General features: G+C 34.8%; 1 protein-coding gene across 2 annotated transcripts; it reads left to right on the plus strand.

Moving 5' to 3' along the window:
- The first annotated feature begins 1,925 nt into the window (after positions 1-1,925).
- On the plus strand, positions 1,926-20,925 carry LOC130814034 (protein HUA2-LIKE 2-like). 2 transcript variants are annotated; one of them, XM_057680017.1, is made up of 12 exons: positions 1,926-2,539; positions 7,029-7,105; positions 9,805-11,934; positions 12,032-12,497; positions 13,042-13,150; positions 14,117-14,229; positions 14,359-14,546; positions 18,821-19,319; positions 19,661-20,048; positions 20,165-20,260; positions 20,353-20,408; positions 20,506-20,925. In XM_057680017.1, exons 1-11 carry the CDS (start codon positions 2,417-2,419, stop codon positions 20,376-20,378), a joined length of 4,215 nt encoding a protein of 1,404 aa, XP_057536000.1. In that variant the 5' UTR covers positions 1,926-2,416; the 3' UTR covers positions 20,379-20,408; positions 20,506-20,925. The 2 variants fall into 2 exon arrangements, with proteins under 2 accessions (XP_057536000.1, XP_057536001.1); XM_057680018.1 differs by lacking the exons at positions 20,165-20,260; positions 20,353-20,408; positions 20,506-20,925 and having other exon boundaries at positions 1,931-2,539; positions 18,821-19,414; positions 19,661-19,860.
- Positions 20,926-21,790: the final 865 nt, after the last annotated feature.

Raw genomic sequence — 21,790 nt, forward strand, 5'->3', positions numbered from 1 at the left:
TTTTTTGATCCAATTAAGATGCACTAAGTCTTTTCTAGCATATTTTATCGCACTCGTGCATGAAAACTTCTCAGGATGTTATCATCACAAAACTACTTTATATAAACACACTTAACTATAAAGTTCTTAACATACATAAAATTCCTTGAAAATAAGTTGTTGATATGACTAACAGATCAATCCTCTTACAGTTCATATTCACTTACATGGTGTCATCTTGGGGTATTGTATTTACCCAACTTAAGATCGTAATGTTCTCATTGCACCACGCAAGTCAACTTCTGTCTGACTTTACGATATTTGTTGGGTTGGCAAAATACTTATGAAGATTATAGATTGACTCTACAAATTAAAGTAAGCCTTTTTTCTAATACGTTTCATCCTTATTCGTGTGCACGTAAAAACTATTCATACGACTGAAATCAATTATCTATCCTAAAACTATTCCACAACAAGCACATTTAACCGTGAGTTTTAAGTAGATGTGATTCCTTAAAAAGTAAGGTAGATAGGGTTGATATTGATCCTATAATCAATTATTATAGTTTCCTTTGTTTTATTTGTGATCTCAACTTGGGAGTATTACGATAATATATAACAAACTTTTGATAACACATTAAATTGAAAAAAATATTCAACTTTCTAGAGATTGAGACAAAAAATATGTGATATTAAACTATATATGGTTGAAAAAGAAAAGCACTAACAGTTTGTTTGGTAATCGATAATAAATAATAGGAATGAGAATAACTTGTAGTATAAATTGTTATGATATGTATCATGTTATTCGCATGGTAATCAAAATTTTATCATAAAAAGTTTTTTGCTTCATATTTTTTTATTACTACCTAATACCACATGTTCAAATGATAACGCATTAGAATGAATTTTGTGAATAAAATGAAATTGTTAAAGGAGTATAATCATGACTATTGAACTTGACAAGAGACATTTTTAATCCTTTCAAAATTACACTAGCTTTCAATTATTACTCCCACCATTTAGTACTGATTACCAAATAAAAAAGGTATTATTGTAAAGTGGAAATTAGAGTAGACAAACATCACAATGAAAAGTATAGAACTTGAAGGGCAATGTCGAATGAGGACATTGATGTATCCATCTACGAGATGCAAGTATCGATAACTGCTCGCTTAAACAACTAACTTAAACACTATACTTTTCACCTGCTCATTCAAAACAACCACAATCCCGAGTGAAATTAACTCCACCCTCTCTTCCCGTATTACACAATGCTAATGCTTTTATAATCTCCATGAATGAACAATGTGTTGGTGATAGAGCTTTTTTTCATTTGACGGTAGACTAGAAAATTTTTGTACGTAAGAAAAAAACAATTAAACTTTGCTGTGAGAATCAAACCTTTATCACAAGAATGGAGCAAAAAATTCTCAATCACTAGACTAACCTATAATTCTCTTATAAAAACTGTGAGAGACCATTTTTCAATAAGACTGCTTCAAAGCAAAGTGTGTATATTCTTATAATCGATATTGCTAATTGACCCATTTATAGAGCATGTCTCAAAATAAGACCATCTCATATAACAATTTGTATCGTATTCTATTAGAGAGCTTGTTATTAACCTCAGCTAGTCTCTTGAGAGACTGTCTCTTTGAGAGACGTACCACAAGTCCATCCTATTAAAGATTAATGCCTACTTATATTATTCTTAATGCCACCTTATATTATTCTTAATGCTTACTTACCGTATCTTTAATATTTACTTTCAATATTTTAAATGTCTACTTATATTATTATTAATGTCTACTTATAATATTTTAAAAAATATATAACAATCCCACCTAATTAGAGATGGTCTCTAACTTTGTAGGAGTATTTGCATAAACATGATTAAGTAAAGTGGATGACTACATACTAACCAAAGCTTGAGTTCCACTAAGACCAAGAGAATCCCAAAACGGCGCACGTTAGTTGTCTACTGCTCCCCTTATTTTTCCTTTTCCTGAAATATTTTCCCCCAAAATCTTTCTTCCCCTCACTATCTCTCTTTGTTAGGGTTATCCGCAACCGCAGTCACTCCTCATTTCTCTTCAATATCCCCACTGAATTAATTTTGAATCCATTTCAGTTTCCCAAATCTCTAACAATTGATTGAATTAGGGTTTTGATTCGTTTCAATGCCTACTAGACAAAATCCTACCGACTTCGGAACTACTCGCTTCGATTTTGCGATACCGAGTGGTGCCGGCGCTATCATCCTTTCCTTAGCCTTATTGGGATTTGAATTTGGATTTGATTTCGGGAATTTTTTGTTCGCATGACGTAGATTTTTTTGGGTTCTTTTTAAATTTTCAAATCAAGGTGGATTTTTATTTATTTTTCCTTTTTTTGAATTTTTCTTCCGCGAGAGAGAAATTGGAGTTGTATTTTCATGGCGCCCAGTCGACGGAAGAGTGCCAGCAAAGCTGCTGCTGCTGCTGCTGCTCGCCGCCAGTGGAAAGTGGGCGATCTTGTTCTTGCTAAGGTCAAAGGTTTTCCGGCTTGGCCGGCGACGGTATGTATGCCTAACTCTTTTCCTTTTTACCTTTTTCTGGCTATTTTTCTGCTATTTTTCGGGCTTATGGGCAGTAATTAACTTCAGTTTGTATTGCTATTTAGTTTTTATTATTTATTTATTTTTTCGTTTCTGAACGTGTAGCCGTTTGTATGCAAAATTTAGGGTTTGCAGTTTCTGAAATTTTTGGGTGGATCTTGTGAATAATTGTTTGCTATATTTCTTATTTCTCTGGTGATAAAAGTATGATGGATGGGCTATACGAAAATTGGTTTGTTTTTACTTATTTGGTCTCATGTGTGTCCCTTTATTGGCATGTTGTTGGGTTGTAATGGCTTCTTTGAACGTGTTCAAGGACTGTTTAGATTTTGGTTTCTTTTTTATTTTATTAAGGTCCTTGTTTTGTTTAATATGGCTTATCAACCCTAGATGAGTGTGATTGAGGCCTGAAAAGCATTATGAACTGGGTGGATTAATTAGATCTTTTCTTCCGTGGTGATTTGGATTTAGATTAGAAGCCAACTTCATTGAGATGGGTGCGTATGATACTAGGGTTGCGATTTTAGTGAAGGTTATGTCTTTTTTTATTTTTTATGTTTGATCTGATCTGATGTATACTTGGTTTTTCTATTGTCTTGCAATCAATTGAAATGTTCTACTCGAGGGCTGTGCCGACATTCATTGTGTCCATTCTTAACTCAGTCTTGAATTGGTTATCAATCTGAATGTTTTAAACATTTTCTTGGTGAGATGCTTCATTTACAGTATTATGTAGCAGATGCTTCATTCAAGTGTAATGCCTAAAGATTTTGACCTACAAGTTTTGGCATAGTGAAATGGGTTTGTAGAAATTTGTTGATTGTTAAACTTTGGTCTTAAGTTATATGCTTTATGAGGAAGATATTTCTTTATAAATAGAGGCATGGATGGTTTCTGTCATTCCATAATTATTTTTGAACGAAAGTAAATGGCACATTTCAAAAAATATCATATTTTTTTTCCTTCCCTTTGACTTTAACAAACTTCAAAATTCAATGTGAGAGCTATTTGAGACAAGGATGTCAAACTTCAAGAGACAGAGATAGTACATATTATGAATTAATTGGAATCGTACTTGAAAATAACCTTTTGAGTACGTTGGTTTGATGAAGCATTTTTTGGGTTATCAAAAGCCAAAGTAGATCTCTTTTAACATTGATGCAATATTGAGAACTTAAATTTTAAAATTTCACGAGGCTTCTTATTTTCCTCTCTTTCACTTTGTTAGCAAGTTATAAATATTAGAATTGAGGCATGATGCAAATATTTTGGATGCTGTTGGTTGCAAACCTCTTTCACGGTCAATGTAAGTGGTTTTGTAGTTGTTGAGGCTTATATTGCTGTCACAATAAACTTAAAAATTGTTATAATGTGTTATCATAACAATGATGTTACCTTTGTTGTACCATGCTTGGAGGTCTATTAAAGGCCTCATGTGTGCTTGAAATTAAAGAGTGTATTTTGTATCTTGCTTTCGGGGCTTACTTCAAACAATGCTCATACTGTTAGTATTTGTTTTGGAAGAAGATGAGATGCAATTGTTTTGGTGATGCCTCAAGTGGTTTTATTTATGTGTTAGTGTTATAAGTTTGGAAATGGTCATTGGCACTATGAAGACTAGTGTAAAAATGTGATAATGGTCGTGAATTGCGGCAATCAATCTATGATGCGGCAACAAAAGTGACGTAGTTATCTTAACACCTAAATATTGGTCAAAATCGTAAGATATGACTTGATACTGTCCAAAATACGCTTTTTACACATTTACAACGTGAGAAATATTGATTTTTTTTTAGTGAAAGCCTTTATTATGCGGCGTTGATGCTATTTAACTTTGTTTTTACACTATTCCCATCAAACCTTGATCCACACCTATCATGATGGGTTTAGGGTCTTAAATGTGACCTTAATGGGTGTTAATCTAATTGTTTATTCTTAACTATTTTAAAAAATTCAGTGTCTAATTAGTTTTAAATTAGATCTATAGGTCGAATATAGGTTTTAAAGCCAGTCCAAATATGTAAAATTTAAATTGATTTTGGATTGGCTGATTGGGTCATGGATCTGTTCGTCTTGTTCGGTATTGGTCTTGGTCTTGGTCTAGGTCTAGGTCTAGGTCTAGGTCTAGGTCTAGGTCGGGTTTATATAAAAGTTACTCTTGTCCAATTCAATTTAGTTGTCTCATTTGTTTTTTGACATTTTTTTATCAATCACTCTTAATTTGTATTTATTCTGAATTTATAAGTAAGCATAGTCAAGTAGAATGTTGTTTGTTTCATATCAATGCAAAGATCATTAATGTGAACTTTTTATAAATTTTAGTTTTAATTATAGTAAGTTAGAGATATTAAGGCTTCAATAATTACATTAGCATGTGAAATTGGGCAGGGAAATTGAATTGGAAGGAGTATTTTTAGACTTAGATTCAGACCCATCAAGTCTCGAGTAAACCTTTAAAATTAGGGTCATGTCTAGGCCCTAGGGCGGTCCAATAAGGCCTTGGACCTATGTCCATCTCTAGATAACAATGTTATGGCTAGAAAAGATGATATGAAATGTCCACTTGTTTTTTGAATCCATTTTGAAATGAATACTTCCATGAGTAAGACGTATGAAGTCAATTTGGTGTTCAAAGTGAAATTTCTCATATTCCATAAAAGGCTTATTCTTTCTTGGTGTACTCATTTTTTGAGTAGTTTTCCACCTTACGGTATATCTATGTTGATTTCTTAGTTGACTTTTTTGAATTTTAGAGATTTCTCACTAAATAATTTGATTTGTAAATTTCACATGTTTTTTTTTATTAATGTTTTAGAGTAGTTAGTAACTTTGCATATCTGGATTCATGTGAAAATGGTTGGAATTTATTATCTAGAATGTGGAATTCTATTAAAAATAGAAATAATTAAGTTCATTATATATTTTTTTGTGATATTTTTTTGTTATAAGGAATATAAGTACAATTTTGTGATGGATAAATGACATGTTATAAGTGGATGGAAGTGCATCAAATCGGCAACTTGTGTTTAAGCCTATTAGTTTCTTCTATATATTCCCTGTTTCTTAGATGTTATGTTGATGCATCTAAATTTTTTGAAATTATGATTCTCATGGAAGTTTGTAATGTGAGATGCATAACATACATGCAAATGTGATATTCAAATTGAAAACTCCTCTGTGGTTAAATTTTATGATTAACCCATCCGTTTTTTTTGTCCTAAAATAAGAAGAAACGATTACGAAATTACGATCAGTCAATGTGAAATTGGAATTTATGAAATTATATTTGATGTTTGCTTTGGCTGTATGGTAATGTTGGCCAATTTTTACAAAAGTTAGTGTTATTTGGGTAGTCGACAAAAAGAATGTATCACTAGATTTCACAAAAGCAGAGGGTAAAAGTGTAAAAACGCCAGTAAAAAGTCCTACATAAATTCTAAAAATATAAATATATTTATAGCCAAAAGTGTTTCTTATCATGAAGGCTTTTGTATGATTATTTAGGAATTTTATGTCAAAGGGGTTTTTAATTGCTTATTATAAGCATGAAAACTTTTGTATGGTTCTTTAGGAATTTTACGTCAAAGGGCTCAATTTTTGCTTACTATAACCATGAAGGCTTTTGTATGGTACTTAAGGGATTTTGTTTAGAGGGAAAACAAGTTATTAGTTCAATCCCTTACTAGATATTTGTGTCAACACTGAAGCCATACGAGACATTCTTTGGGCATGTTGGTTTGAATGAGAAAACGCCCAAAATGTTCTATAATGGTCTATTGACTATCCTTGTAAAATACTCAGTTATATTCTCTCTTCTCTTGTATGTTTTTTTTGATTTTTATCTTCACCTTCATCTTTTCCTTTCCGCTCTCACATCCTATCTAGTATCCTCATTTCTATTTTCACTTTGTTATTTCATGTTGTGTATTCTTTATAGGTTTCATTAGCAATTGGACGATCATCTTTGGATCTCTCGATTCGATCTTGGCTTATATGACAACTACATCTCCCCTATTTTGTTTCTCTTTAAAAACAAATCATTAATTTGCTTTTTAAGTTTTTCAACTATTCTAGTTACTTATACCACCAAATCCCACGATAGGGCCAAAATTAGGATCATACCCCCTTTTCTTTTACTTGTATCAAAACTCGTATCAAATACTCATTCGAGAGTGCATGTAACATTGATTGTTGTTTTAACCTTTTATAGGATTTAATTGGCATAATAGATTTGAGAAGTATTTTTGCTATTGCTTGTGTTTAATTACGGATGTAATATGCATGTCGTGTTTCTTTTATGTCAGTTTGATGCATACTCGTTATCTATATCTTATGTTCTCCTTTTGCCTCCTTGCATTTGTTTAAGCTAGTTTATTTAGCTTTCAAATTTTTTTATTGTATTATCTTTCCTTTTTTTTTGCTCACAGAAACATTTTCTTTGTGGTGCTAGGTAAGTGAGCCCGAGAAATATGGTTATAAATCAGATTGGAGAAAAGTACTTGTTTACTTCTTTGGAACTGATCAAATGTGAGTTTGTTAATTTTGAAGCTTTGATGTTGGAATTGGTTGAAATATACCATTTTTGAGTGTTGAAACATTATTTCTCGAATGGTTGTCTTTTTTTTCATGTTCCGATGGTCATTTTGTTATTGCAAAGATTTATAAATGTGACAAATTTTACACCACATAGGGGAACCACTCTGAAGTCCTTTTTAGTGTAATGTTATGCTTTTTCCCAACATTGTTTCTTCAAATACGCCATTATATTCGTATATTTTTTCCCTCTTAAAGGTTTGTCCTGTTTTTTATTTTAGAATGTACTTAAATATATGCCTCATTGTCAATTTTTGTTCACATGATCCACCGTTAGAGATGGCGGGAGTATATCCATTGTTAATGATGTTTGCCATAAATCTCATTTCTTTCTTCAATTAAAATAGCCCATTACTGGTCATTACGCATACAAAGATTGAAATGTTTTTTGATAACTACTGAGCTTATTTCTAAAAATTTAGGGAGTGAGGTATTTGGGACAAGGGAGTATTACTATATTGGTCTTTTGTACAAAGCTACTTTATTAGCATTCATCATCTCTATGGTGCTATGGGCCTAGTTTATATCCAACAAGACATCAAAACCTATGTTTGTTCAACATGGTTATTTGTGAACATGTGTACAACATGTTGTTTAATTAATGCATGACGAAATTGTATGAGGATTTTTCAATTTCGCTAGCTTCTAATTGACAACATAGTAGATGCGGGTTTGGCTTTGAATTTTGAGCTTTTTGGTAGATAGGTAGGAATTAGAATATGATGTTTGTTGTGAATAGGTATATTTTAGTGATTTTACAAAAATATTGAGCTAAAATAAGATTACAACTTACTGTATTGTCTAAGTTGTAAAGTTTTTCTATTGAATTGGTACCTTGCACATCAGGCTCCTTCTAGCACTATCATGGTCATGTTTATGTTTGGTGGTACAACGCCCATTGTTGGATCTCATGATCATTGCTACAATCAAACCATTTTTTCTAACGGCTAGGAATGGTCTTCCCTTCGCATTAATTTCTCCTCCATTTTTGATCCCTTTAAAAAGCCTAGTCCATTGTATTTATTTGTATCAAATCTTCTAAATGTTTGCCGCCAGCCACTTTTTAAAACATTGAAGACTTCGGGATGAAAGAGTTATTCTATTTCCATTTAACTATCCTCTCGTTTGCTTTAATTTTTTGATCAATATGATTCGCTAGAAGCCAAATTCGTTGCAATAGCAGTTGCAATGTCACGGTGCGCGGCAGTTCAAGGTGTATGATTCTTTATGCTTACATGTGATGCGAATTTTTAGCTTTAAAAAAGTACATTTTATCATAGCGATTCAAGTTTTTTGGAATATACATTTAACTCAAAGCTTATAACAAACCTTTTAGAACTCAATAGACTTAAAATAGATAATGAAGGCTAATATGTTGGAATATCAACTTATAATGGCTGTTACTCCATGAATTTAAATAATTGGTTATGGAATGGGGTTTTGTGGTTAGGCAAGTCCGTTACATTGTAGCTAGAACAACCTTATTTTTTGTCCATGGCTGTGTTTATTTAATAATTTTGTTTGGCCCTTTTTATTATCCAGCACTGCACAGTAATTGTTTATTGAATCATTGCTAAGTTAAGCTTTTCTTTAGTCTTTTGAAGTAAGAGAATATACTTGTTTGTGGTTATGTGTTGATAATTCTTCTAATAAAAATATCATCTTAGTAGCTTAGAGGAAGCCACTCAAGGGAGTACCAGATAAAAAAGAATCTTAGTTGAACATTTTTGCTGAGGTTTGGGGATGGATTTTTATAGTATTTTTCGTTGGTTTTACTTGTGAAGAAATAAGATTTGAGGGAGGAAGGGTTAGAGGTGGGGAAATTGAGAATAGTGGGCACTTATGTGATGAAAAGTTCATATTGCACCGTCAATTGCTAGAGTTGATTTGATGGAATCGTTATAATAGGTAGTTGAATCAAAAAAACCATTAGTTTTCAAAAAAATGACATTCATTAGGTAGGACTTGGTAGGTGACAATTGCAAACTAAGACTACTTCATTTTGAGATATTCACTTGTCCATTCTATTTCTGATCTGCCTTCGTCTGGTTTGCATTTTAAAAATCAAATATGATTCTTGGCTTTCCTTTTTCTTTAAAATTATTGGGACCTCTTCATTGTTGGGAGGGGGTGGTTTGACAACTTTCCTTTAAACTCTCTTTAGTATCTATGGGCAAGTTATGACTCTTGTTTTAAGTTTTCCTTTTTCTTTAAAATTTCTTTAAAATTCTTGGCTTTCCTTTTTCTTTAAAAATCCAGGGTGCTCTACTGTAAGTTATGACTCTTGTTTTAAGTTTTGTTACAATGTCTGGTGTTATTTAAGATCTCAGAATTCGTTTTTATGCACTTTATAGTTACCTTTTCGTGAGTGAGACAAAGGATATCAGGTACGTAGTATGGTGCTTCTTGATTCTTGGTAAACAGTAATGGGTACTTAGAAGCGCCTCTGTTTGGTGATCATATAGCTGACATGATTCTTTTGCAATCAAGCTTTGGCATTATTTTTGGTGTTGTGTTTCTTTATTTCAATGATATAGTAAACTGTATGCTCTTAGTTGCAAAATTATTTTGTTATGTTTCTGATGTCTGGTTGGGTCCACTTAGCTAATGCATTGTTGGATGTATACTCGCAGAGCCTTGTGTAATCTTGCTGATGTAGAAGAGTTCACAGAAGAGAAAAAAGAACTTCTTCTGGGGAAGAGCCATAGAAGAAGTGCCGATTTTGTTCGTGCTCTGAAGGAGATTGTTGATTGTTATGAGAAGCTGAAGGTAAAAAATCAGGATGATCATCTGGGCTCTGGCAGAACTCGTGATGAAAATGCTATAAATGGTGATCTTAGTGCTACAGATGCCACAGTTCCTGATGGAGCGCATAAGTCCATTGTAAAATCCTTCAACTCTTCCAGACCAAAAGATGAACCAGGCACTGCTTTGGAAGATGTTGGAGCACTAACTGAAGTGGAATCGTTGCAAAGAAGAGTGCCTTCCGAAGATCATGATAATAATGCTGTTGCACCCAGCGTGTCCATGCCTTGCACTTATACTTTAAGGAAAAAGTCCAGAAGCAGTCAGCCGCAAGGATCTGATAATAAAAAGAAGGTATTAGGTCAAAAGTCCAGGAGTTCGTTAAGGCTTCATCCACGTGGTCTACAAAACGGTGACTCAAAATGTACTTATGATAAAAATTCTGATGATGGTGTAAATGGCTTTCTGGATGGTGCACTTATAAGAGCTAAGAGAAGTAAAAGATCACCTGATTTGAATATTCCCAGTGTCGTGAATTCACCTGTTTGTAATTCCAATGGAACTGTTGATGATAATGGATCTGAAATTGCTATGGCTGACTCTGAAAATCTCAGTAATAACGAAGGTAGTGCCATTGAATCTGACCATAAAAGTGAACAACCAGATTTTCTCAGTGGAAGTTTTGAAGGTCTTGAGTTATTTAGAAGGCTTAATTTTCAAGCCAAGACTGCTGTTGTGAGGAAGAAAAGGAATTCAGGAAGGAAACGTGCTCAAAATGATGGTCTAGAATCTACTTCAAAGTCAGATCCAGAAGTAAATAATGAGACAGGGGTTCTGAAAGATACATTGGCATTACAAGCTTCTTGTGGAAATTTGATTGATAGTCAACCCAAGGATGAAAGCGATGAACACTTACCACTAGTAAAACGAGCGAGGGTTCGAATGGGAAAAATGCTGGCCGAGGAGCATCAGAAGCTTGATTTTCTCGAGAAGACTGAGCAAAAGTTAGTAGACTTTGTTTCAACTAGTTCATCTAATTTGGCTAGCACTTCTTCACAATGTGATGAAAGTCATCAAGCCAATAATTTGTCAATCGTGAATGAATTGCTGGTGTCTGTCCCTGTAGATAATCATGGTGGGATTGCAGAGGATAAGCCTCAATCTCTTAAGACTGAGAACTGTGTTGTAAATGAGTCAGTAGCTTGTTCACCTGTGGATAATGGTATTTACATTCCAGGGGATAAACCCCAGCCTTGGAAGACTAAAGCAAGTTCCCCCTTGGGCTGTGTAATTGATGGTGAAGCTGCTTTGCCTCCATCAAAGCGCCTTCATCGAGCTTTAGAGGCGATGTCAGCTAATGCTGCAGAAGAGAGTCAACCACCAATGGCAGTGTCTTTGTCAACAAAAACAGGAGTGGATATCGATGAGTCAGATCTCCATCAAATAGAGATCCATTCCGACATGCCTGTGAATGCTAAAGTTGACAATAATTTAGAATCCCATTATGATTTCCTGAACTGTAATAATTCTTTGCGTTGCTCTCCATCTAGATATGATGTTGTAGCCAAGTCTTTTCAAGAGGTTTCTATGTCCGACTCAGCTGATAGGGTTTCTGTTGAAAAGGCCGACTTAAAAGATAATGTTAAGGGGCCGGCTGTTTGTTCAGAGAATAAAGAACTTTTTTTGTCTAAGAATACTGGGGTACCTGACAATGTGCCCCCTGTTCAAGCCATCTTGAGCAATGTTACTGATTCCAAGCCCTTGCAATCTTTAGCTACTTCATTAACTCAGCTTCCTTTGGAGGTTTTGAGCAATGTAAAAGAAGTAGAAATGGTTCAGGCTGAGGCAACGTGTGAAAAGCCTGATGATAAGTTGCATTCTGTAATAGGGAAAGAAAAAGATGTAAATGTAAGATGCAGCAATAGTATTTTTAACCTCTGTACTGAGGATGTTCGAATTTTGGCTCCAAACGAAAATTTAAAGGCTCCAGTGGATAGCACCACTGAAGTCAGACACATGTAAGTTGTGTTGATTGTCACATTTATGTCTTCCATTCTGTGAGATTTCTTTTGTACTTGTTTATTAAACTGTTTTCTATTTTGACTGTAATGGCAGGTGTAAGGCAGTGGACGAAGTTTCAAAAAATGAGACAGATGTGAATGCCTCATCATCTCCATTGGATGCATCGTCACTGAAAACATCACTTTGTGCTTCAGTTTCTGGTGGAATGCCTTGTGATCTGAGTGATGCTAGTAAAATTGCAAGTACAGTCCCTGCTGAAGCAGATAAGCAGAAGCACGTATCCCCTCCAAATAGTCTATTGGTTGCCTCAGATAACAGTCTCGCCATTGATGCCAAATTGCTTCATAGTATGCATGCTATGGATGCAGCTGAAACTGAAAATTTAGATATAAGTTTTCATCACCAGAATAAATCAGGGGAAAGAACGAATCTTGCAGAAGTGAAAGCTGCGCTTGCATCTCTTGAGTTGACGCTTGGGTCACTGACTAGAACTAAAGAAAGCATAGGCCGGGCAACACGAATAGCAGTTGACTGTGTAAAATTTGGTTGTGCTTCTGAGGTATGGTAAATTTTTTGTAATGATCAACGTTTTTATCTTCTTGATGAATTAATAAGAGTTGTCAACTGAGTTGTTGACTTATCACCTTTCTCACTCACAGGACACTCAATGTCTCAAAAGTCAAATGTGTTTGTACTTCTTTAGGAATGCTTTTAATTTACGTTTGTGTTTCATGTGCATAGTCTGTAATTAGCAAGTGACTTGTAGTATCCAATTGGAAGTCTAGGTTATACTTGTCACAGGTATATGACAAAAGCTTACCATTTACAATGTCATATAGAAGCACTTATTAAATGATAATTATGGATTTCTTCCCCACCCCTAGACCAGTTGATTATGTAATGATGGAAGCTTTTAGAGTTTAGGATAGCAAATACCGTTGATTAAGTATGAAAGAAACAAACATGTATGAAAGACTAAATGCCTGTTGTTAGTTGACTATTATTCAATTAATGTTGAAACTTCTTATTTTCTGAAAAAAATTCTTGAAAATGAATACTTTATTATGTTTTTGATTGTTTACGTTAGATTTTATGGTCTTCAGGTGGTTGACCTTCTTGTTCAATATTTGGAGAAAGAGTCAATCTTACATAAGCGAGTTGATTTATTCTTCCTGGTGGATTCTGTTGCCCAATGCTCTCGAGGTTTGAAAGGTACATGTTTTACTTTAAGATTGTCAAGTAAACTATTTTTCATTTTGAAAGAAATCAATTCAGCCTGATTTTACTATCAAATCATTATCAGTATTAGAGGTGGTGAATGGGGCGGGTTAGTCGAAAGTTTATGGGTTGGGTTTTATCTGAAGTGCCATTAGCGGGTGGGTCACGGATGGTGTGGATTTTTAATAGGCTTTGTTTAAGAGAGTCAATAATGGGTTTTAGAAGATCAATAAATGAATTATCATTCACTAATGGGTCTATTTCCCCACTTTAATTCTTTACAATAGATTTTATAGATTACAATTTCTTTGCAGGTGGGTACTTCACGTGACCCAATCTAGAACAATAGTTTCCATTTTCTTACTTAATAGTTTCGTTTTGATTATGTGTGGTTCGATTTGGGCGTTCACTTTTGGTTTTCTAGGATTTTTTTATTTTTGATAACTAGTTCATTGGACTTCATTAAAATTTGAAATATACAGAGGCTATATGTTTTGAGTTTTGAGTTATAAACATTTAATAATAGAGTTTAGTTGTAAATATTTATAATAGAGTTGACATTGTTTCAAAATAATTAAATAAATCGAAGAGTATCTTTTGCAGCTAGTATTTGCATTGAACATGCTTGATGAAATGTCAAGAAGTGCATGGGCTTGGTTGTTCATCAATGAGCTAGAGCTTTCAATGCACACGACCTTTTAAGCCTAGTGGAACTTGCTGGTAAAATGAAAGGTCGTCAACGACCCGTTTAGAATTATTTAACTCGCAACCCAGCTCGCATGACCTGTGAGTCTGTGACCGTCCTGCACCTGCAAATACATTTACAGACCCACATTTGGCCCAACCCAAATTTGTCTTGCCCTGCCTTGATCCAACTCCCCCATGAAGCACCTTTAGTCGGCATGCGCCTTTTTTGTTGTCTGTTTTCAACTTAATTTTTTTTATTTCTTTTTAATCTAGGTGAAGTTGGTGGGGCATATTTCTCAGCTGTTAAGGATGCACTTGCGCGTATGCTATCATCTGCTGCTCCGCCTGGACAAGCTGCAAGAGAGAACCGTAGGCAATGCTTGAAGGCAAGTGTAATAACAAGCCCTTTTTAATTGTAACTTGCATTGTGTTCAGATCTGAACATTTTGTCATCTTCAGTTGTGTGGTACGCTGATGGTCAGGTTATAGTGACATGTTATCTATCTTTTGTTCAGGTCTTAAGGCTTTGGCTGGAAAGGAGGATCCTCCCGGAATCCATCATTTGTCAACACATACGGAAGCTTGATTCACTTAACTGTTCCTCTTCTACTGGTGGTTATTCTCGGCGAATGTCAAGGACTGAGAGATCTTTTGATGATCCTTTACGAGATATGGAAGGCATGATGGTTGATGAGTATGGAAGGTAGTGTCATTTCTGTCTTGACCTATACTATGAACTACCCTTTGTTTCTTTTTGGTAGCTATAATTCTTTCAAAAAGCTATCATGTAAAATGAAGAAGTGCTATTAAATAGAAACAAAGCTTACTATTATTATATGAATCTGTTCATGGTTTCCGTCATTTGAAATAACTTGGGGCATGTTCATTGTCTTGCTTGAATATGTTCTTTATTTATGCGCTTAACATGTCCTTAAATGCTAGTTGAGTTTCCAAAAGCTTATCATTATGCATCGTTATACAACATTCAATTAGCTCAATGCCATTAAGTGGATTCTAAACTAGGCTGCCACTTAGTCAAGTTGGATTTATCACTTTACGCAAGCTTGCCATTGCAATAACAAAGAGGTGGTTTCAATTTATCCTTGATAGTTGATACCGAACATCATTTACAATTTTGCAGATATTAGAAATACACATGATTTTATCAATGATTTTAGTAGTCATTATCATCTCAAACATGAAATGTAAAAATAGAACATATGCATTGATGGTGCATTTATGCATGTTCAATAGTTTGTGAATTCGTTATGATACGTTTTCATGATATATTTAGATGTAAACAAGATGATTGACTAAGATTTCTCCTGGCCTCTCAGTTTATGGCACAAAGATTTTGGGAAAGTGGGTATTATAGTGGGTTAGGGTATTGCATGTGGGGTCTGTCCTTTAGTGGGCTTATCGTATATTCCGATGTAGGAAAAAAATAAATTGTAGGTTTTAACCTAGTATTATAGTGGGGTCATGTCTAATATAATTGGGCAAACTTATTGGGATGGACTAAAATAGTATAGCATAGTGTGAAAATGTGATAACAGTCGTGATCGCGATAACAGAATGTTGATGTGGTAATAGGAGTGATGCGGTTATGTCGCCTAAATATCGGTCAAAACCATAAGATATCCCTTGATGCGGCCCAAAACGCGGTTCTTGTACACCTTTACAACGCGGGAAATATAGGTTCTCTTGTTTTGAAAATCTTTACAGTGCGGCCGATCCGATGCGATGCGATGTGGCCTTCTTTTACTCTAATATCAGGCAAAATTAGGGGGACGAAGGGAGTGACTAATATTAAAGTGGCTTTTTTATTGCTTAAGTGGTTGTGAGTGGCTCACCACTGATTAATTTGTATGTATAGGGAAACAAATGTCCTGTTTTCAATGCCAATGAGATAAAAACTGCTGTAACGTTGCACTTTACAGTTCATTCTCCATCTGTTAGTTGTAGGTGTTAAAATGGTTTTATTAATGATTTAGTGGTTATAGCTATATTGCTAATAAATGCTTCAGATGTGCTTTTTTTCATTTTAAAAATTAGTGAGAAGGGAATTTGGTCACTATCACATCTCAGTAGTGCTACTTAAAGGTCTGTTTGGTTGGTGAAATTGGAAAGGAAGCAAAAAGGAGAAACAAAAGGAAAGGCAAGCAAACACTCTCCCAGTCTCCCTACATGTTTGTTTAGCGAAGTGAATGTTTTTAAACCCTTTGCTCTTTTTTGGTTGCAAAATCCGTCATCCTTGTTTTTTTACTCAAAATCTTCTACGATATGACGGCACTCCCACAATCCTATTACCCTCGAGTGCCATCATTTTTGTTTGAACCCCCACTTCCAAAGTGTAACTATATTCCATTTCCTCAATGCCATTTAGTGCCTCCCAGCTAGGGTGGGGTTTGGGGGAGTCGAATGTACGCAACCACTATATTCTCCTTTTTAATAGACACTACAATATGTTGAACCACCGCCCAAGCATGTCAACATCAAACTCTCCCAATTTATTTCTCAGATCTTGTCATCTTGGATTAAATTTTATTGGCTGAAGGTTTGTGGTATGTTTGAGGCTAATGTGATTGTGATCCTGGTCATTCTAGGATCAAAATTTGGTGAGTAGTTAGTTTTCAGGCCCACAGATACAGGGTTACTGGATCAAATCTGTGGTTAGCAGTTAATTTATTGTATGTGGTGGGTATGGTAGTGAGAAAATCTTAGCAGCAATGGTGATGCAGTGGGGTTACACTGGTGGCTATTGCGAGTGTTAGTGTAACTATCGTGGTAGTGCAACAGTAATGATAAAAGATAATTTTCCATGGGTTTGTCACTTTTGTTAGGCTCTTAGATTGATGGCTTATCGTTTCCTGAGTACTGCTCTTATCCTCACTGTAATATTCTAGTCCTCCCCAATTTGATCTTGAATTATATTGGAGAAGGTCTTTCATTCTACTTGTTCTTTGCTGCCTTGCTTTTATTTGACGAGCTGTGCTGTGATTGATTATGAGTTCAGCCACTTGAGGAATTAGGAGGTTTTTCAAATAGAGTTTGGGTATGTCGCTTTGATTGAGAACTGTTTTTTTTGAATAAGTGTATCTAGGTAAGGGGTGTGCTAAGGTGCTAACCTTCTCTGTTGAAGCAACTTTAGTTCAATTGAGAACAAATGAGATGCATCTTTTTTCTTTTCTTTTCTTTTCTGTTGTTCTCTTTTTAGTCTTTCTCACTCCCCTATGCTCTCTCTCTCCCCCCTCTCTCTCTCTCTCTAATGCCTTGGGAATTATCCATCTTCAACAACTATAGTAGAAAAACCATGTCTTCTTATAAAGATTGTAGTCATTAATGTATATTCTATAGTCCTTACTTAAAAAAACGCTTTTTATATTAAAGTGTAAGATTGCTTTCATCTAAGCCTATGCACTCTACCTAGGCGGGAGCCACTTAATGGCAAATGGAATGTTATTTTTTTTTTTTTTTGAAAATGGCACATTTCATATTTCTTGTGTGATTGTCTTTGGGCATGGGAAACCTTTTTGTGACTTGTATTTTGTGCTTCTTTATACGAAGATAACAAGATGTTATTATACTGTAGTTAGATCTGAGAAATGTTTGAAGTATTTGGTGGCAGATGGGGAAGGTTCAAGTGTTACATACTGAAGTTAAATTTTTGATATGTGGATTTTACATCTGTGAGAAACTTGGGATTTGTTGATTGTTTATATGCTGAAATCGCATTCATTCTTGCGCTATTTAAGCAAGTGTTTTGTTGGTTTAACTTGTTCATGTAGGACATAAGGAGTAATTGTCATTTCATTGGTGCCCAGGACTTGGTTTGTTATCTCGTTTTGGTGCGTATCATGAAATAAAAACTCCCTCGTTTGTTACATAATGCTTGTTATGTACCCTGTTTGAGAGTTGTCGTGATGTTAAACTCCGTTATATAACGGTGCATGAGTTTTCACAGCTGCATTGACCGTTATGTAATGTGTGACACCCGATATTTTACCGTTAGAATGTTATTAGTCTCCCTGTTAAAATTTCATTTATAAAATTATACCCTATTAGCTTTAATATTAAGATCACGTAAATTATAGCTACTCATAATTTAAGCTAAACAAAAAATTAACTAATTAGTTAATTAATTTTAAGTTACCTCCTGGAATGCAATTATAATAGCTATGGGCATATTATTGCATAATAATATTAGTTCAACAACAAAAATGCAATTACAAGTTCAAAACTCCCTTATGTGATTTTTGTCCCAAAAATTTACACCGCATTGGCCACGGTTCGCGTTATTACTCCTTTACAATCGTTTTCCACGACATTGCAACCATTTCCCCAAACGTGTCCGTTACCGCAATTTTTTTGCCATGGTGCGTGGGGTGGGGGAGAATGTTTTCTTTCCTGCATAGTGTGGCTGTTCTGGAGATCTCTCCTTTTTATAAGCATGGGATGTACCTTTTCAGATATGTTGCTTTCTCTTTGGGGGATTGAGGCCGTTTTGTTTGGATTTATGGTATAGCAGGTTATTTGCATCCTTTCATGATATCCCATAATACTTAATTGCCATTTTTGTTCACCGTGAAGGAAAGCATGTCTATTGGTTTATTGACAGTAAATTTGTTGTTAAGTATATGGAGATGTGACCTACACGAAAAGCAATATGAAAAGAATTCCATTATTCTAATTTCTAGAAATTGTCAGATGTGAAGTTGTGAAATTCTAATGGTATTTTGGACACAGCTGCAGTGGGTTAACTAAGACAATATACTTGAACTTCTGGTTCCTTGAAAAATTTGTAGAATTGTGGTATTTTGTTGAGTTCAAGAACCTTGTCCTGCCATATGATTGTTATACTTATACCTCAACAGGGTGGCTGTTATTTACCATCTCAACTATTCTATTGAGTAGAGTGCTGTCTTTAATGCGTTGCTATCATTACAAATTTTGATAATTTCACCACTCTTTTTCCAGCAATTCAAGTTTTCAGCTCCCTGGATTTTGCATGCCCCGTATGCTTAAAGAAGAAGAAGAAGAAGGGAGTGATTCCGACGAAGGAAGTTTTGAGGCTGTTACTCCCGAGCATAATGCTAAAAATCAAGAGTTGCATGAAATGACTGCAGTCGTTGCAACAGAGAAGCACCGGCATATCTTGGAAGATGTTGATGGCGAACTTGAAATGGAGGATGTGGCACCCTCAAGTGATATTAAAATAGATCCAAATGCTGTTACTGCTGTTGATGCTGCTCAGGATGCACAGAGTTGTAAGGAGCGTTTCTCCGCTTTTGTCCCCCCATTACCTCATGATGTGCCTCCTCGAGCACCTCCTTTGCCTACATCTCCACCACCACTTCCCCCTCTTCCTCCTCCTCCTCCTCCGCCGCCACCACCACCTCCTCCTCCTCCACTTGCTCCCCATGTATCTGCTATGTCTCACATGGATATTGATTCACAGCTTCATGTTGGTAGAAATGTATGCCTAAATCCTTTAATACAATTTTTATTGTTTGGTTCCCCCTCCCTTCCATTCGCATTTCTCTTTTCTAGAGCTACTTTTAACAACACCAGGTGAATTTTCATTGCAAACCTCAAAATAAACTTGTTGCTATTTTTTTTTTTTTAAAATTGCCCCCTCAAATGTAAGAGGGTGAATAAGAGATCTGGAGGAACCCTTAAAATACGTATTTTGGTGATCTGGTATGGGTTCCTGCAGATTAGGGGTCCTTTGTGTTTTAGATCCTTGACTATTTCTCTGGATATAAATTTAGTTCTCTTTATTGATTTATATATATATATATATATTTTTTATTGCAGAGCACCCAAGAAGCAATTCCATCAAGACCTCAGGCTTCTGTGATGCATCATCCAATGCAGATGCCTCCATCAACCAGTTCTTACAATTCCTATCCTGTAATGCATAATCCTGTACCACCAGGGAATAATATTCGGCCAATGGATGGGAATTTATATGGCAATTCTTATAATATTAGGCCTCCTTACCCATCTTCATCAAATCATTTTTCTTATATTCCTGCGGATCAACAAGTACGGCCACAAAGGGACGTTGCACCTCCATACTTCGATCAATCTCGCTTTGGCCCGAGTGCGGATGGTGGACAGTTTTATGGAGACCAAGATAATGTCAGACCGCCAAGACACGAGTTAACAGATGGCTGGGGATACTCTAGACCTCCATTTCCCGGTAAGTTGCCCAAGTTATTATCTTTTATACTACCGAGTCAACAGATGGATATGTACTTTACAAATGTATACTATTATTTGTTACAATGATAATCAATAATTCACCTATATACTCAGGTCCTTGTGAACCGAGACCACCACACAACCATGGGTGGGCTTTTCCTCATCCTATGCACCATCAAAATCATTTTCCTAGTAGACCACCTTGTGATGGTAATGTCATCTTCTTATGTATTTAGTACCCTATTAATTTGTTTTCCTATTTTTTATCTAAAGTTGTGTCATTTCAATATTGTATGTTGCAGCTCCTGGCTATTGGCGGCCAAGATGAGGATCGTAGTATTTCTTTTTGGCAACGGCTGTAAGTGTTTTCATTCTCCAAGAATTTTAGCACCTTCAAATCATGTTGCTAACTGCTCAATCTTTTGATCATATTTATTTCAAAATGATCTGTTCAGGTTAGACAGAATTTTTGGTCCAGATAATCCGGCTTTGTGCACAGGATCGAGGGACTCCGTAAAGTCCAATAGTAATTGCAAGTTGCAAAAACTGAGACCGGGGCAGCTCTTAGTAGCTCGTTTTCTTGTATATATAATTTATACATGTGCTCTGTTACATTATTGTGCACCCCCAACAGTCGAATTAATTCTGCTGAGCTTGTATCATCCATAGAAGTAATTCTTTCCTCCCCCACCACCCCACTGTTGAGTCATGATTTAGCAGTAGTGTTATACAAGGAAGCCCTTCTAGGAAATTGTTGATTGTTATTTGGGGCTTCTGTATTTGCAGGTACACTCTATCTGCACTGTTGTAAAGAAATTTTGTTCATAACCTTTTAGTCTCTCTCAATTTTAAGGAATATGCTCTATCTTCCTATCCTTATGTGCATTAGAGATCACTTTGATTTGAACATAAAACCGAGTTTGACTATTTTAAAAAATTCACTTTTATGTGTTCTATTAAATATTTAAAATTTTAAGTCAAATTTTAACTAAGAATGTTCATCTATGTAAAAGAACATATTTTGGCTCTGATATAATTTTACATCTAACCTAACTTTATAAAATTATATAATTTGCATTTAATCATAAAATTTGAGTTGGAGTTGGATTTCCTCAGATTGAACATAAAATTCGAGTTTGTTAAATATTTATTTTTTAGTTTAATTTAGATAATTTGCACTTTTAGATATGTTTTGCTTATTTTGACTTTCTTTTTTGTATTCATCATTGGTGTTATGGATCCTATTATGAAACAATTTTCTTCATGACTTCAACACTGTTACAAATTTGATGTGCCTATTCAAATATATTATTGAGTAGAAGCCATATTTGAGTTATTAAGTTGAATTGATTGAGTTATTTTTTTTTATTAAGTTGAATTCGGATAAATCATAACCTATTCAAAAATCATTATTGTTGCGAGTTTATGTAATGTTAAATGAATTTGATTCTCAATAAAATAATAAAATTGACTTTAGAGGAGGTCCAAATTTATGATTCGAAGCAAAGTAAGAATAAATAAAATTTCAAATTACAAAAAGTCAGCGTTAAAAAATTAGACTTTTATTCATTTTAAAATTCAATTTAAGTCCAACTCATAATCATTGTTTTGGTGAGTGTTAACACTTCAAATTAAAAAATATTTGTGTATTTTGTATTTGAATATTTCTAAGATTCTCTTCATTCCATACCAAAAATGCTACAAAATTATGTGAACAAACATTTATATATAAAATGATTA

This window comes from Amaranthus tricolor, chromosome 5, assembly GCF_026212465.1.
Source record: "Amaranthus tricolor cultivar Red isolate AtriRed21 chromosome 5, ASM2621246v1, whole genome shotgun sequence".
Lineage (NCBI taxonomy): Eukaryota > Viridiplantae > Streptophyta > Magnoliopsida > Caryophyllales > Amaranthaceae > Amaranthus > Amaranthus tricolor.

What these genes read in the sequence shown, in the direction of transcription:
- LOC130814034 (XM_057680017.1), top strand. Translation starts at nt 2,417, where the DNA reads ATGGCGCCCAGTCGACGGAAGAGTGCCAGCAAAGCTGCTGCTGCTGCT. An exon ending in ACCACTGAAGTCAGACACAT is followed by an intron (nt 11,935 to 12,031) that starts GTAAGTTGTGTT and finishes CTGTAATGGCAG; the next exon opens with GTGTAAGGCAGTGGACGAAG. An exon ending in AGCTTCATGTTGGTAGAAAT is followed by an intron (nt 19,320 to 19,660) that starts GTATGCCTAAAT and finishes TTTTTATTGCAG; the next exon opens with AGCACCCAAGAAGCAATTCC.